The sequence below is a fragment of the Penicillium soppii genome (assembly GCF_028829465.1).
Source record: "Penicillium soppii strain IBT 18220 chromosome Unknown utg000004l, whole genome shotgun sequence".
Taxonomy (NCBI): domain Eukaryota; kingdom Fungi; phylum Ascomycota; class Eurotiomycetes; order Eurotiales; family Aspergillaceae; genus Penicillium; species Penicillium soppii.
This window is the reverse complement of record NW_026643234.1, coordinates 4,531,736-4,548,514: the sequence shown is the minus strand read 5'-3', so window position 1 is coordinate 4,548,514 and position 16,779 is coordinate 4,531,736. Positions and strand designations below refer to the sequence as shown.

The window sequence follows — 16,779 nt, the reverse complement described above, 5'->3', positions numbered from 1 at the left end:
CGCGTGTTTGCATAACAACGGAAGTAAACAGACGCGGAGATCGACAATAGCGGCACCTTCGACCGAATTACGCCTAAATTTCCCACATAGGTGCTTCTGCATGTCGCAACCTCAGTGATATCATCTAAAACTGCTCTTATCAGATGCCATGAGCTCCGAAATGGATACTTTTGCGGCCCGCCTAGCCAGTTTCGACATGGTGTTGAAGCCGGAAAAGCGCAGATCTTCAGGCACAAAAACACCAAAAGCAATCACATGGCCGCACCAGCGACCTTCACCGGCTGAGGTACGTGAAGGATTAGAGGCCTCACATTGGACTCAAAATGATTGACTAAGATTCTAGTTGGCGCACGCTGGATTCTACTATAAACCATACGAAACAAATCCTGACAACACAACATGTTTCGAGTGCCACCGGGCGCTGGATGGGTGGGAGGAAGATGACAATCCCATAACAGAACATCTCAAGCATGCACCCGATTGCGGATGGGCCATTATGATGGACATCCAACAGGGCAGTTCCAACCCCGCCTCGATTGAAGACCCTACAGGCGATCGCATCACACAAGCGCGACTAGCGACATTTGGTTCCGCATGGCCACATGACGGGAAGCGAGGTTGGGTGTGCCAGTCAGAAAAGGTAATGCTGGAATTTCATCATCTCCTTGATTGAAGCTCACAATATGGACAGATGGTCGAAGGTGGATGGTATTTCTGCCCAACAGAGGAAAGCAATGACTTGGCCAGTTGTGTATACTGCAAGCTGTCTTTGGATGGCTGGGAGCCCAAGGACGATCCATTGTACGTACTGATCGCTCTTTCCCAGATAGACTGCGCTAACCTGCCCAGTGACGAACACTACCGTCGCTCATCAGACTGTTCTTTCTTTGTATTTGCCCAACCCCCAGGGAAGAAGGGCAAAGGCTCAAAAACCAAGAAGCCTCGGGTGTCTAAGGCCTCTTCTCGACTTTCCACCCAATCCGTCGGCACAGTCACATCTGAAGCCCCCGACATGGATATGGATGACTCAATGGATCAGAGTATTTTGTCGCAAGCCACCACCAAATCAAAATCTACGAAGAAGACAACCAAAGGCAAATCGAAAGCCACCAAGAACAAGAAAGAGGAGCCAACAGAGGTCGAAGACCAAGTTGAGGGCGAAATCGAAGAAGTTGCTCAGCCAGAGCCTGCAAAGACCAAGCGTGTCGGCAGAGGGAAGAAGCGAGTCAGCGAAGATATCAAGGATGAACCGGAGCCGGTTTATTCAGAAGAGAAAGAGCGACCACAGCCACCTGCAGAACCTCCAGCGAAAAGACGAGCAACGAAAACACGGAGCAGTAGCATTGCTCGCAACTACGATTATGAACACTGTGATTATGTGATGGCGGATGCAGAGCCTAGAGATGAGGTGGTCTCGGATGAAGAACACAAGAGGGGTCGCAAGCCTACAAAGAAGAGCGCGTCTAAATCTCGCAAGGTCTCTGGTGTGTCTGCTACTTCAAAAGCCCAACCAAAAGCCCGGGTACCCCGTGACTCGGAGATTGATGCAGAGATTGAAGCAGGCCTGGAGGAAGATATTCCTGAGCCTGCTGAGCCAGAGGCTGTGTCTGTACCAGAACAGTCACCGGTATCAAAGAAGACAAAGTCAAACAAAAAGTCCAAAATTGTGACTCAATCTCCTGAGCCTACTATGCAGGATCAGGTAGATGATGCCGATGCCCATAAGTCAGATCCAAACGATCCCGTGGAAACCATTGATGACATACTTGAAGTGCCAGCCCCCAAGGTCAAGACGGCGAAAGTACCCAAGAAAAAAGGAGCAAAGAAAACAAAGGCCGAGGAGCCGATTAAACCGGAATCACCAGAGGGTCGGCGATCATTAAACGCCCTGGTCGCAGATGATGGAGATGAGCCCGAGCGTTATGAATCCTCCATATCTGTTGAAATTATGGACAAGCAGGCTGAGCGAGCGCCAGTGGCCGAAGAACCGGCGGTGAAGGCTGAGACTAAAAAGAGCTCCAAGAAGAAGGAAGCCACCTCGACCAAAGAAAAGAAGCCCAAGAAATCAGAAAAAAAGGCAGAGGCAACTCCGGTTCCTGTGCCACCAGTCGAAGAGCATTATGACGCCGAATCGACAATTGATGAACAAGACGACGAGTTTGAAGATGCGGATGATCTGCCTGATCAGCTTCAGCTGGTCAAACCTCAACAGCTCTCTCCACCTCCTCAACCGCTCTCGTCTGAGCCACATTCGTCACATCGCAAGACGCCCAGCTTGCCGCCAAAGACCACCAAGCGGTATAGCGATATTCCCCAAGAGGAGCATTTTGCAGAGAGTTTTGCTAGTCAAAGCTCACCCAATGAAATCCGCGAGCCTCGGCGAACATCTAAACGGTCTGACCGTGCAGTCTCGCCCCTCCCATCAACCCACCGAAGTACGCCCTCACCATCCCCGCAATCATCGGATGCGGAGAACCGGCCCCCATCGTCACGGCCTACGGCATCGCGTCCGCCAGCTCAGTCTACACCCAAACACCCCGAGTTCCGAGCCCCTATGGCAAATAACACTCCATCACCATCTAAGCGCAATGCCAATCCTGGGTTTGGGCCTTCAGGCCAACCATGGACACCTGTGGATATTGATGAAGCGCTCTTTGGAGAAGCCAGCGATAAGGAGAATGCTGATCTGTCTGGGCTCTTCAAGGGTATGAAAGGTGGATTGACCAGCCCGGAGAAGAAAATGACAGTTCAAGAATGGATCGCGTGGAATGCAAAGAACGGCGAAGAACGATTGAAGAGAGAATGTGAACGACTTGTCGGTCAATTTGAGAAGGAGGGCGGCCGGGCCATGCAGCGGCTCGAAGCCATCGAGTGCATTGACTAGACCAACAGTTGCACGGAACTTTCAAACGATATGAACTTGCATGATAGGTGTTATTTTAGGTGTTGTGGGATCACTGTTTGAAGTTTAGAATCACAAATTTAATTGAACAATGCACATGCAGATTGACGAATCTCAGAACATATATTCGGGCAGAATTCAGGCACCTATGCGAGGATGAAAGCTGTACTACGTATTGTAAATTGAGAGATGTTTAAATACCAACACTGCCTGTTCAGAGCAATTGATTAGTCCTTGCTGATGATATTGTATTTAAGCTAAAGAAAGTAGGTCCAGTGAGCGTATGATCAATATGCATTTGCATTAGCTTCGTTTAAACTTAAAACAAAGTCTTGCGATGTACGGTCAGGTATGTTCTCCGACAGGCAGGCAGACTCAAAGTTAGCAAATTAGCTCCTGTCTCGAGGTTTATAATGTAATCAATACAAAAATACGCCAAAGATAAAGGGGCAGTTAATATTTGGCCACTGGAGGACTTGCCTAACTGCCCTCGTGTTTCTTTCTGCGACTACCTTAGCCACTTCATTCGAGAATCTGCCAAAAGGTATATAGCCCAAGAATCTCTTTTAATATATAGACATTGAGTAATGTTAGAGCACTATCAAGTAAAGATAGTAGACTATTATGCTGGAAGCCCATCAAGCTAATCCATCTAAGGTTGCTTCGAAGGTTTAAATCCTTCTTTCCTTCTCAAGATGCTGGTACCTTATACTCGCATTTCATTCGTCTTAGTCAATTTCCCCAATTTGTAGTGCCAAAACTCTTGCAAATCGAGTTCGATTATATCTGAAACGATGAAGCCTTTTTGCCGTATCTTGCGAATGGTCCCCAATACTTTACCCTGTGCATGCCTCTCAAGAACATGGGCTCCAGCCATTCGCAGAGGAAACAATAAGAGAACCGCGGGGATACATGTACCCGAGAGAAGGGTTTGAGACAGATCCAAAATTGTGGAGACATGTTTGTCGACTTGACTCTGGTTAAGCTGAGGGATTGACCGTGTCATCCAGCAAGAATGAAAGGTAAAGTTCATGCAATGATATAAAAGAAGAGCGTTGTGAACGATGACAGCTAATTGCGTAAAAGGCCCCATCGGCAACCTTTCTAAATGGCTTCCTTCTTGCCAATTGAGAACTCTTTCTTCAATTTCGAGTCCTTCAAGAGCAAGAGCGTCCAATTTGGGATCAAAGGATCTTAATTTTTGAGGAATGCTCTCGATTGAGTCAAAAAGCCTAGAGGACTTAGCTGCGTTCACCAATCATAGCAAAATTCACTTGCCTTTTCGCAAATGTGGAAGCTTCTGTCATGAGCATGAGAACTTTCTTCAAGGTATCTGGCCAGCTTTCTCGTGTCGAAATCAACTGATATTTATCTGGATCGAGGGTAATATTGTCGCCATAAAGAATAGCTCTGTTACTCTCAAGAATCCAAAAAGCATCGATCAAGCTCTTTGTGGGTAACGAAAGCGGAGTTGTAGGGTCTAGCAGGAGCAGCATTTGAGACGTGCCGAAAACCATGTGATTTGCGAATGAGTGACCCGAACTTTCAGCTATCAGCTGTGCAAATGGTTAGTAGAATTTGGGGTATATGAATATATATAATTATACCTCAAAAAGGCCATGGAGAAACGTGCACCACAACACGTCATCTCTAAAGACTGAATTCGTCATCGAGATGGCCGAATGCAGATCTTGTATTGATCTACCACAAGCCCGGAACGCAATTTGCTGAGGAGACTCTAGCTCACCGAATGATCTGATAGAGCCCTTCCTACCGGCATCCAAAGCTCCGATTGCGATAGCAATGTGTAGAAGCAGAGGGTATTTGCCAATGATAGTGACTATGTCTGCATTTGTGGCAGCAAACCCTTTGCTAAAGTGGCAATTCTGAAGGAAGGATGCAAAATGATCCAGGTATATGATGTTATCAGGCTTCTGCACTTGCATGGGAATTGTGTAAGACAACATATGTCCCGAAGCATGGACGAATTTCACTTGTGCTTGCTCTAGCTGCTGCCGCACACATGTTTTCTTTGTCCGGACGCATCTTTCGCAGGGGTGCCCCCCGTCACACTGTATATCATGTAAGTTTGACTCATTGAAACAGAGTGCCAGTTGCTTAAACCTTTACCCGCCTGTTCGCACAAGGCTGACAGCGCGTTGTGATTTTGCGCTTGTCTAGGGGCCCGATAGTGCGTTTAGAGATTTTGCTTGGTTGTATGCATAGATCCGATGACATGATTCAATTTACCAGGAAATAATATCCAACTCTTCAACAATGGCTGCAAAACTCTGACTTGGGCTTACCTGGCCCTGTCATGTGACCCCTACTCTGACCTTGCCTGGCCCGACCACTGGCCTAGAGCCGCCCGCACTGGAGCCGGGCCAGTACTCAATAGTCTCAACTTTCAAGAGATGGGATTCTATCTTGATTTTCTCTCTACAATACCCAACGCGAGCACAGCGCGCAGTTTGACGCTAATTCCTTATACATGAGAAGCTATTTCTCGAATAAAATAGATTTTTTTCATCGGACATTAGGTGATTTACGGCAAAATTTACAACTGACAGTTGATCTTTGACTCGATTCAGACTAATCTTGATTATTCGATGATAGAAACCGCACTACAGCAGAAACTGTAGAGCTCTCACTTGACTTCCATGCTGAGGTTATGACTTGAAAAAAACGCTTAACCATGATCCCATCGTGTAGAATCAGCTTAGACTTTGATGTTGAAGTATTCAGTAATAACCCTGGTACGCAATCCAGGAGAAAAATAGTCGTACCCGACCATGATATTGCACTTGCTCACGAAAACTGTAACAGGAATAACTCCCTGGTACATAATATTCCACTAATGATATTTTTTTAGCTTCAGTACTGTGTTTGAATTGAAGCCGAACTCGAAAAAGGCTACTTACAGCTGCCACAAAGTCCTCGTTGAATTGTCGCCGGACCAGTCCGCCAAAAACAGCACCATTTTGGATTAGTATGTCCTCAGGGAACAGAGGGAAGTTCGAGTTGACGAATCCCCTCCATACAGTTGGCTTGTTGGATTCGTGATCAAAGGTGGTCAAAGTGTTGTCCACCAGACCTTCTTTTGTAGAATTGGCATAATTGAAGAAGGACGATGCTAGGTTACCATCGAAGGCTTCGTCAACTCGAACGAAATTCAGAGATGGCGAATTATTGATGAAGCCAGTTGTGATGTGTGATAGGTTTTGATTCCTGTTGCTCTGTTAATTTGACGACAGAAGTAGGGCGGTCATCAGTATTTATGGCCTACCACTTGTGTTGAATAAAATTGGTTTCATACTCGGCCTGGATCATAGGAGGAGTTGGTTGTTTAAATTCAGAAGAGAATTCGATCATGGAAGAAGGGAATGAACGGCAGCTTGAAGCCCTCACTGGCAGGATGCCAGCGGCAAGCGAGACGAAGAACAGTTGAAGGAAGCGCATGATTCGATGGTGGGGTTTAACAATAGATGAAGATAGCAGGCTCTTGAAAAGGAAGATGGTAGTATCTGTGAAAGCCCATTCATGGGACTGTCGGCCACTTTATACTTCCGCAAAGCCCACATGGGCATGTATGAGAGGACGTTTCACCTCCAGGAATCGAGCTCGCATCTGTTCCGAGGCGCGCTCATTTGATACTAATTTAGGACACCGAGGACTAGGCAACAATCCGGTGGTAAGTACTGCGGTGTGGACCAGAGTCATGAGTCCTCAATGATAGCCTGATCGAGTGTAGGCTGAAGAGCGTTCATTTATTGCCTAATTTGTGTGTTGCCAGCTGGTCCAGTGAAAATACAGCCTCTTTATTTGATATACGAGGATCAAAACTGACAATTATAACAAAAAACCACAACAAAAGGGTTTCTAGCCGCAAGAACTAACACCGAAGTTTTAACCTCATAGATGCATAGAATGCTGGAACCAAATCCATGGCTTTCCCGAAGTGGGGCTTTTTATGGGGCGAGAAATCAACGAATGAAAACAGGGCGCCTAGCCATTTTGGGAAATATTCGAGCGTGGTTCGACGGCCACCTCACGATCTTACAAAAGAGCCAATCACAACATGCCATACTTTTTCCAGGAATCTGGAGCTCTTATTATGACGGCGATAGGCAGGGGAGGAAATGTCACTGCCTTGAAATCGGCGTTTGACACACCTAAATCTGTGCCCTAACAAGGTTCGTGCATCGTCTGTTCAGTATTCGAGGTTCAAGAACCAACTATTTATAAGAATACCCGAGGCATTCAATGGGTCGGTGAATAAGAAACAAAATTTCTGTATATTCCACTGAGGTAGGTAGAAACAAAATATCCTTATCTTCATGCGGCCAGAGCCCAGTATGAGCTCGCAGTCAGTTGTCTATGAAAAAGATGTTAAAAGCGAAGAGTGGTACGCGCCTCGCACCGAAAAAAACGTTGACATTGTCTAACAAATATTCTAGGCTGTCTCGGAGCATAAAAACCAAGATTCATGTGATTTTCCAGCTCGCCCGACCTGCACCAAAATACTCACTTCGTCTTGCTCCGAAGCTGCTTCTTCAAATCCAACTACTCGCTCAAAATCACCGACCAGTACCAGTGCTAGAACTATGGCAGCCAATATTTCGCAAGCCAAAATTGACTGGCGACTTTTATCAAAAAGTCAAGCTGAGGACAGGTGATATTTATGCGACTCTCGATGACTCGTACATTACCAATTTGACCGGGACACCGAAGGATCTTTCCAGCGCGGAGCAGTATGGTGACAGTGCTACTCTACAGAAAGATATTGTGGCAGTAATGTGTCAGAAGGACAAGACGACGTCAACTATTCATTTCCGCGATGCACGATGCAGCTGGGAGGCCAGCGCAGGCACAGGACCCGCTCAATCGACGCCCACTTACCGATTTACTATCAGCGACGAAAACAGAGATAGTTTAAACCCAGGCAGAATGGTTCTGCAATGGGAAAAGCGGAGCAAAGAAGACGCAACAGCTGGTTCTTTAGGCGCAGAACAATTTGTCCTGCTATTGATTGATCTAAAGGCACGACGGAGGAGCCGCATAGCTACCATGACACCGGATATGTTGGAAATTGTTGTCCGCAAGTCTTCCATCCTCGAGTACTTGCAGGTATGCTTTGATTTAACGCAGCCTGTATTTTCCAGGAGTGTGCAGGGTCCTTGTGATGCCTTGAGCATATGGTTGTATACGCAAACACTTACTTTGGGGGCATGGGTCGCCTACCAGGAAGGATGGTTCAACTAAGCTGATAAATTTGAAGAAATTATATCTAAACAAGTAGCATCCATGATCTTGATTCTAGTAAACTCAACCATCCAGTACTGTGCTGCTCCCACATTTAGCGCCTAAATCTGCAACGCTTGCAGACGGGAATAGTATTTGCAAAGCGCCAGATTTCCACTTATACCTACGTAGGTAGTTCGGGGGTCATGATTTTGTCCAATCCCGAGGTCGCAAGTTCCTGTGGATCTTTTTGTCTGTAACGTTGCTGCATAATGCTGCCCTGGCGTTTCTAAGTCTACAAAAGTAAATAGAATACTTCCTGATAGGAATAGGTGCAGTGATAGTCTATAAAATTGCCTATATATATATCTATTCGTACAGACGAAGACCTTCGTGGCTCAAAGTGTATGATAAATCTAGGCAAGACTAAGAGGTAGCGGTGATTTGAAAGCTATTAACAAGAGATAGATATCGGATTTAGGATGATTAAATGAGCAGAAATATTGAAAACAAGAGGGATTATAATGTTAAATTCAATAAAATATCTAGTTACATTTTGTAGTGAAATATGTGATTCCAACGTTGAGGTGGTGCACACGGACACCGTTGTAATCGGCCACTATAAGTTAAGAAACAATATGTGGAACACAATTCTGACTCGACTAATAGTAATATACGATTAATTTCAATAACTTATAGGTGTGTCCACGGGTCCAGAATTTTTACTCCCAACTGTTGGCTTAGGGCAGCACATTGAATGGACCAGCTGCGCCAACCGGGGAGACGGGAAAGGTTGACCTGTGCCAACCGGAGGCTGAACCGCTAAGAAGTTAGCCAACTTGGAAAGAACCATACAATACATGCAATTGGCTTCTACAGTATCCATATAGCCCTCATCTCCACAAGGCGGGCTCCGGGTACTTAATCAGGATCAGGATTCCCGGCGTTTGCAGTGAAGATATACCTAAAATGCATATCACTATCACATCTCTATCCACAATGAAAAATCTTGCCCTAAGTTGTGGCTCCACATATACACTGTATATATATGACCATTGCACTAAAATAATTGTAAGTGACTTTCTCCGCCTTCTATACGGTATGAAGGGTATTATATTGAAGTAATCTTCTAGAGGAGAATCTTCTTTCTCAGCCTAAGTCCAACAGATGCCCAAATCCATCCATATTCCTGCCAGTAGCGGTTAGTGATAGAGGCTTGCAGGATCTTTGAAAAAATCTGTTGGACTGCAGCGTGTCAATTCTTGGCATTCTCAAGGACTTCAAAAAGGATGATATTCCTTAGATGCCTTCAGAGGGGCAGACCCAAGACATCTCAGATCGCGGCCAACGGCCAAATGGTGTTCGATGTTGAAATAGCAAGCTCAATGCGCTTATTCAGTGAAACCATATAAGGAACCCAGTTGAACTCTACTCGCTTTCTATTGAAAGTCCGGTATTATCTCGACGTATATGAATATTCTGAAGTATGACGAACTTGAAAACACGATAAAAGTATCTCGAGTTCATTTTGACATAGCCACAGTTTTTGGATGTCCGGCAAAAATTATTCCTCGGCCGGACAGCAAAAGGTACTAACTAGTAGGCCTCGGATTAGGCCTAATGCCTGCTGCGGTTCAGCTTCCCCACAAATCAGTCCTTAACCGCTATGCCTTTTTCCACTTTCTGCATCTTCTTCAAATCGATCCTTCCATTTCTGCACTCAAATCCAATCCGCCTCTGCTTCCTATTCTGGCTCGACCTCACTAGAGTAATACACAGGCTGATTTTCCAGCTGATTTTCCAGCTGCTTTTCCACCGGCCACCCGCCCACTTTTCTCTCAACCAGAACGTAGGCCAAGGATTCGCGCTGATTACCTTTCTCCTCCTTAGTCTACCTCCCAGTTGTTTCTATACTCGGTGCTCGACTGGGGTAAAAATGTCCTCCGCGTCTCCTCGGGGACATCGTTCTCGTTGTCACCTTCGTCCTGTACCCCTGGGGGTGAAATACGCTGGTAATCAGGCCTCCTGCTGGTAGATTGTGCGCTCATCCAACTCGTTTGATGGCGGGAAAGCCGAACGAAAGCGATCTGTGCAAAGTTACAGAATATCAGCCACTACACCACAAACCTCAGTGTGAACCTACCTTAGCCGCGAAAACAAAAACAGCCGCCGCAAAGATCATCCAAGAAGTTTTCTGCTGGTTCTCTCTCCAAGGAGTGAAGCAACTCCTCTGATATCGCAGCTGCAGCTCACACGCGTTGTCCCCGTGGTTCCGATCCTTGAAAGGCCATGCCCTGTCGTGAAGACTTCTAAGACCGCAGCATCGGAACTCATCTTGGATTGAGCGGATAGCGTGCGAATTCTTCGACTGGAAGAACACCTGCCATTGTTGATCTAGGTTACATGAGAGAATCCTGTCAGGGAAGAGGTACGCAAGTGCTACTGTGGCCACGATGGTCGAAATGATGGTTTGAATCTGATTCAGTATACCAAATGTTGTGGTCCATCGATAATTGCGAGGCGCCTCATTGTTCAACCGTGGGAACAAGATTCGCGTGGCTATCAGTGTGAGTATTGTGATGGGGGATATGAGTGTAGCGATGGCTGGGACCCATGTCGGTAAGGGAAGAAGCAGTGCGGCGGTGCGAGCCCAAGACATCCTGATTCGTGAGAGGTCTGTTAGTCACTATTCCCCTTTATACATGCTAGCCTTCTAATAAAGGCTAACTAGAGATGGGCTGAAGAGCGCGATAACTCACGCTCCTAGGATCAAGGAGATGGCCCCTCCCTAGAAAGGGAAATTTGTCAACAGATTTCATCGCCAGGCCGGATTTTCTGTGTCTTACTACAATAAACACGATGTAGAGGAGGGTAGTTGTATCGATCTTGAAGGGCATCGTTTTAGCACGTGGTCAGATCTTTCCAAGCGATGCTTAATTGAAGAGAACTACTGACTCATGAGGAAGAAGAATGAACGCGTGAAGTGTGAGGCGAGGTGGTGGATGACATAGGCGGGGTTTGCATTCGAAGGACTTTTCTAACGAATCAGCACCATTTTACTGTCGGACCAGGCTGCAAAAGCTCTGCGCCGCAGCCAAGATTGCCCCTAGGAATATAGTGGCACCTTTCAGGATCTGAACAGCTCCCAGGATTCCGGAAAAAGGTTCTGGGAAGGATAATGCCCATCTCGGAAGCGCCTGTTCTATTATGACTGCATTTACCATGCTCTCCCAGGAATTTGTCTAGTCTCACTGCGACCCTATACATGCTTCTATTGGTCTTGTCAATACGATGAGATGGATGAGTGTTTGTGGATTCTCGAGAAAGCATCGCCGCTTCGAGTCCGCTCGCAGTTTTCGGTTAGCAAGCTGGGCGTGTCTATAGTCGTTCTGGTTGGAAGCCGTCCCCTGGATATAATCACGCCTTACTCCTTCTCTCGTTGAACCGAACACCACAATTAGAGCCAATTAATTCCTGTACTCCTTTTCGAAAGTCTACAAACAATAAGGCTGTCCAATCATCAATGTTGAATGGTGACTCTGATCTCGAACAGTCCTGTATAGGATGTCACCATCGTTGAAAGTTCATATTCACGATACATATTTTCCTGTCTTCTAGCGGACAAGCACAAACATCTGCTCGGCTTGCTCTAGCTTGCCTTGTTGGCTATACAGATTCCCGAGATTGTAGACAGTGCGTAGGGTTGAAGTATGTTTCAGTCCAAGTGCTTTCTCGTATCCTGCGAGCGCCCGTGTGTACATTTGCTCGGCCTGCTCTAGCTTGCCTTGTTGGCTATACAGATACCCGAGATTGTTGACAGCGAGAAGGGTTGAAGTGTGTTCCGATCCAAGCGCTTTCTCGTACCCTGCGAGCGCCCGCATGTACATCCGCTCGGAGTCCTCTAGCTTATTTTGGTGGCTATAGAGATACCCGAAAGAGTGAATAGCGTCAAGCGTTAAAGGGTTTTCCGGCCCTAATGCTTTCTCGTACCCACCGAGCACCCGCGCGTACATCTGCTCGGCCTGCTCTAGCCTGCCTTGTTGTCTATATAGAGTCCCAAGATCGTTAACAGTGCGTAGGGTTGAAATGTGTTCCGGTCCAAGCGCTTTCTCATACCCAGCGAGCGCCCGCGCGTACATCTGCTCGGTCTGTTCTAGCCTGCCTTGTTGGCTATATAGAGTTCCAAGATCGTTGATAGTGCGTAGGGTTGAGATGTGTTCCGGTCCGAGCGCTTTCTCGTACCCTGCGAGCGCCCGCGTGTACATTTTCTCGGCCTGCTCTAGCTTGCATTGTTGGCTATATAGATTCCCGAGATTATTAACAACGAGAACAGTTGAGGTGTGTTCCGGTCCAAGCGCTTTCTCATACCCACCGATCGCCCGCGCGTACATCTGCTCAGCATGCTCTAGCTTGCCTTGTTGGCTATATAGAGTCCCGAGATTGTTGACAGTGCGTAGGGTTAAAGTGTGTTCCGTTCCGAGCGCTTTCTCGTACCCAGCGAGCGCCCGCGCGTACATTTGCTCGGCCTGCTCTAGCTTGTCTTGTTTACTATATAGAATCCCGAGGTTGCCAACGGCGTCAAGCGTCGAAGTGTGTTGGGGTCCGAGCGCTTTCTCGTACCCTGCCAGCGCCCGCGTGTACATACGCTCGGCTTGATCTAGTATGCCTTGGTGACTATATAGATTCCCGAGATTGTTAACAACGAGAAGGGTTGAAGTGTGTTCTGGTCCAAGCGCTTTCTCGTACCCTGTGAGCGCCCGCGTGTACATCTGCTCGGCAGCGGCAAGTTGGATCTGATCTTGAAGCAAGTTTGCAATACGTGTTGTCTTACGCAGCTGATCAAACGTTCCATTGGAAATCATGTTAGATTCGAGGAACCGCTGTTGCACTAGTCGTGTTGCATGACCAGCTGAGCGCGAAAAGGCAATGCGACCAAACGATTCTATATCAACCCCACTGATACTCGCATCGATGCAATCAAAAGCATACCAGTAGTAGCTAAGGTCAATTTCCTCATTGAGTGTAGCTAGTGTCCAGTCATGCACACAATTATGCATACTCCATGATGTTGATGCTGGGTGGACTTCGAGGAAGTAATACTCGGTCAAGGTCCTCATGACTCTCTGGAATGATACGTCGTCCTTGAGCAACTGAGAAAGCCACTTAGGGGATCCTTCGATGATTCTGCTGTGGAAACGCTTAAACCGAGGCTTCTTTTCACCAAAGCAGGATCGCAATTTATGAAGCCACGTAGGCCATGCTTCGGTAATTCCGTCGTGAAAAAGCTCATACCAAAGATTCTGGTTGTCGAAGTAGGCCAATAATCTGAGTAGTTCTGCCGCGTCTGCGTAGTGGGCTTTTAGGCGAGAGTATGACAGATCCCAGGTGGTGTAAAGTGTACGTTCACGATACTCTTGCAGTTGAGTGGGGCCGATATCCCAGCGTTTCTCGTATTCACATAGGTAGCGTTCAAATGAAAAAGTACTATGCTTAAGATATGTCCCAGCAGTTGCTAAAGCAAGCGGGAGACCAGCAAGTCGCTCTGCGAGCCTTGTTGCGTAGACATCTTATAGCGGCTGTCAGTTTGTTCTTAATTAATGCGCGGGTGTCCTACCTGACTGAACATTGTCTCTTTCCGATCGGGTTTGTAAAATGGTTAGGCCATCTCTGGTATTCTGAAGAGGTTTTACATGCATAATAGTTCCTTCAATCTGATCTTGGCACCGGGTGGTGACTAAAATAGACCCTTGAGATGCAGGTGGATAGTAGACGTTAATGTCAAACAGGTTCGGGTCGTCATAGTTATCGAATATCAACAACCATCCAGTATTTAGGGGATCTGATAACCAGCGTTGTACACGCACGATGACATCCTTGTTCTCCAAAAGCAGGGGATCCTGGATATCAAAAATGAGGCGGGCGATTGACAGGAAACTTTTTTGGAGTGCAGCTTCGGACGATGCATTCAACCAAAACACCGAGGTATATGATTCAGATCGCGACTCTGCATAAGCAATAGCAAGCTGGGTTTTGCCGATACCACCCTTTCCTCCAAGAACAAGACGCTGTTGCTTGTGAGCACCTAGGGCGGGTTGCAAAAGCTCTCTGATTTGCTCAAGCTCGGAGCCACGACCAACGAAAAGTCCTGGAGCGATATATGGTGCTTGGCCAATTTGGAGACCAACGGGTCCGCAAAAACTAAAATCTTCTTTCTGCTTCTGAAAAACTACATTAGAAGTCAGCAGTGCTATTTACATTCTGGATGTGCATGTTTGGGTACAAGTAGAAGCCGGGATGCATCAAAGGCATAGGTAGCTTGGATATTGAACTAGCAATAGCGAGTTTCTCGCAAAAATGTGAAAAGCAAATTTGCCCAGGGCCAATTTCGCCTTTGTTCTCGCACATGCAATCAGGAGATGAAATCGCGATCAAGTCCGCTCCTTACCAGAATTGATGTTTAGCGTTCCAACAGATCCACTATTGTTGATTTGCTGTCCACGACCGGGATTTATGTAGTTTGCCTGTGCCCCGCCCCCGGTATTGAAATTCATGGTAACTTTGTCTTCATCTTTTCCCGAGGAGATGACAGACTTCATTTCTCGAATGATATCATCAAGCTCAAAATTTTGCTTCTGGCTGGCAGAGCTCACCGCATCGTGGTTGACAATGAGTTGAACTTCTTCAGCGAGACCAAGCATAAGCTCTTCGACTTTGTTTCCTTTACCGTATCTGCTAAGGACTTTTGAATAACGGTTCCTCCATGTGTCGCTTTCACCGGGTATAATCTTCTCAAATATCCCTCTTAGATTCGAGGCTTTTGCCTCACAACCCTCAAGAGTCTTCTCCAGGGCTTCACACACGTCTTCGGGGATTGAGGCTTTTCTCGGTTCAAGGCTGCTTTTGCACACTGCGAGGGTATCCAAAATGATCGGAAGACGGTATCGAACAGCTTTAAAATTCTTGGATAATTTGATGTCCTTCCGAGCGCTGTCGTAGATTTTGATCGAAGTCTCGACGAGGGCAATAATTCCGTTAATTATGCCAATCACTTCTGCCATCGTGATAGAGTATCACGACAAACGACTTGATACTTGAGTATACCTCGAGTATTTCAGTGAAAAGTTATATCCCGGATAGTACCCGGATAGTTGGCAGAGGGAGAGGAAGAACTTCGTACGCGATGCATCTTCCCCTGCATATGATCAGAACGACTAGGCGCCTTCAAAGATCCACGTGTCAATAGCTAATTCTCAGATGTGATTGATTGTGCATTAGTTCATTAATTATAGATCCTGCATGCCCTAATCACACCTGAGGCGGAGGCAGAAGCAAAAGAATCCGGACTATCTCAGACTTGGCCAGTCATATGGTAATCTCACATGAAAGAATGTTGGATCTTAATTTAGATACATCTAGACCATAGTGTAGACGGTCGGACTGACGTTAGGGTGCTGTTAACAGAATGTAATTCGGGGCGCAAGCGATCTGCATGGCAACGAGGTAGTCTTCTAAAATATCTGCAAGGGCCAATCACTTAAGAGGCGGTAACGCGCGCGACGGTACAAAAACGGTACAAAAACCAATTGATAGGATAGCAGCTTTCCACGCCTAGAAGACGCGCAGCATGCCAGAACCTATTTCACAGTTTTCCACTCACCGGCGTCAGTGATCTCAAATGTACGGTATAAGCAATACATGCTCATGAATTTGTTGTGGCTTTGGTCGAGCTAGTGCAGGAAGCTGCGGTCCTTCAATCGCCAAAATTTGAGGTCGGCAGCTTTTAATTAGCTTCACCAAGCTGCCAGAAATGCGAGATCAGTAGGTCACGTCCATTTCTACACCTAGCATGTCCCGGACATATTGTTCTACATAAATTTCATCTGCTCATTAAGCAGAGGGGTGAGCAAGGCTGAGCAAGCGATTTTTATACGGTTATTTACAAGTGTACTGAAACACCGCTAAGAACAGGAGTAGAGTAACTGTAATAGGCATAGCGTCTTTCAGAATAGGGTTGAGAAAGAATCTCTGTTTGCAAGTGGTGAAACTGATTTCGATCCATCCTGTAAGCAATCAAAAGTAATTGATGAGCAGGGCGCCTAACTGCAATGCCTGTATATCTAGTCGACGTTTTGCTACTTTTCTCTGCTTACCCATGTGAGGCATTTTTGCTATGATTTGCATCGCCGGGCTCCGCCACCCCCTGTTTCTCCGTCGACTGTGTGCGATTCCAGACCGTCTGCTCGCTATTCCTTCCTCTCTGTTCCTTAAAGTGCTTTCGGTGAGGCCTTCTTGCTCTTGGTCGACTACGCCGAGTTACATTCGAGCCCCGTTTCGTGTGAACCTCTTGCTTGTCGAGTCTTTATATTTCCTGGTGCATTCAGACGCCACTTAAACATAAACACTTTTATATAACGTAACTACCTATAATAGATAAGCCATACTAGGGTATATCTCGGATACCGGTCCGTTGGATCTTGGTGGTATATAATGGAAACTCTGGTATGATGACCTGATCGGTCATCAGAAGTCGTCTTTTTTGTAAGTGCGTTTTTGGTAAGTGCGTCATTAAGAACATTCCTTGTTTGGATATTCAATCCAAATACTTAATTCCTTTAAATAGATATAGACGAAGAGTC

General features: G+C 46.5%; 6 protein-coding genes across 6 annotated transcripts; 2 read left to right on the top strand and 4 right to left on the bottom strand.

Annotated features, from left to right (window-relative positions):
- Nucleotides 1–148: 148 nt before the first annotated feature.
- On the top strand, nucleotides 149–2,884 carry N7529_005137 (baculoviral IAP repeat-containing protein; the record flags this gene model as incomplete). Its single annotated transcript, XM_057240664.1, has 4 exons — nucleotides 149–286; nucleotides 344–640; nucleotides 692–801; nucleotides 850–2,884. 4 exons carry the CDS (start codon nucleotides 149–151, stop codon nucleotides 2,882–2,884), a joined length of 2,580 nt encoding a protein of 859 aa, XP_057099959.1.
- Nucleotides 2,885–3,608: 724 nt separating this feature from the next.
- On the bottom strand, nucleotides 3,609–5,140 carry N7529_005136 (Zn(II)2Cys6 transcription factor; the record flags this gene model as incomplete). Its single annotated transcript, XM_057240663.1, is given in 4 exon segments — nucleotides 3,609–4,147; nucleotides 4,158–4,458; nucleotides 4,510–4,974; nucleotides 5,033–5,140. 4 exon segments carry the CDS (start codon nucleotides 5,138–5,140, stop codon nucleotides 3,609–3,611), a joined length of 1,413 nt encoding a protein of 470 aa, XP_057099958.1.
- A 481-nt stretch (nucleotides 5,141–5,621) lies between these two features.
- N7529_005135 (uncharacterized protein) lies at nucleotides 5,622–6,361 on the bottom strand (the record flags this gene model as incomplete). The annotated part of the gene is made up of 3 exons (XM_057240662.1): nucleotides 5,622–5,756; nucleotides 5,824–6,130; nucleotides 6,189–6,361. 3 exons carry the CDS (start codon nucleotides 6,359–6,361, stop codon nucleotides 5,622–5,624), a joined length of 615 nt encoding a protein of 204 aa, XP_057099957.1.
- Nucleotides 6,362–7,257: 896 nt separating this feature from the next.
- On the top strand, nucleotides 7,258–8,164 carry N7529_005134 (uncharacterized protein; the record flags this gene model as incomplete). Its single annotated transcript, XM_057240661.1, has 2 exons — nucleotides 7,258–7,307; nucleotides 7,360–8,164. 2 exons carry the CDS (start codon nucleotides 7,258–7,260, stop codon nucleotides 8,162–8,164), a joined length of 855 nt encoding a protein of 284 aa, XP_057099956.1.
- A 1,865-nt stretch (nucleotides 8,165–10,029) lies between these two features.
- On the bottom strand, nucleotides 10,030–11,040 carry N7529_005133 (uncharacterized protein; the record flags this gene model as incomplete). Its single annotated transcript, XM_057240660.1, has 4 exons — nucleotides 10,030–10,230; nucleotides 10,287–10,803; nucleotides 10,903–10,931; nucleotides 10,990–11,040. 4 exons carry the CDS (start codon nucleotides 11,038–11,040, stop codon nucleotides 10,030–10,032), a joined length of 798 nt encoding a protein of 265 aa, XP_057099955.1.
- Nucleotides 11,041–11,757: 717 nt separating this feature from the next.
- On the bottom strand, nucleotides 11,758–15,201 carry N7529_005132 (uncharacterized protein; the record flags this gene model as incomplete). Its single annotated transcript, XM_057240659.1, has 3 exons — nucleotides 11,758–13,709; nucleotides 13,758–14,369; nucleotides 14,589–15,201. The coding sequence occupies 3 exons, from the start codon at nucleotides 15,199–15,201 to the stop codon at nucleotides 11,758–11,760; spliced, it is 3,177 nt and encodes a 1,058-aa protein (XP_057099954.1).
- Nucleotides 15,202–16,779: the final 1,578 nt, after the last annotated feature.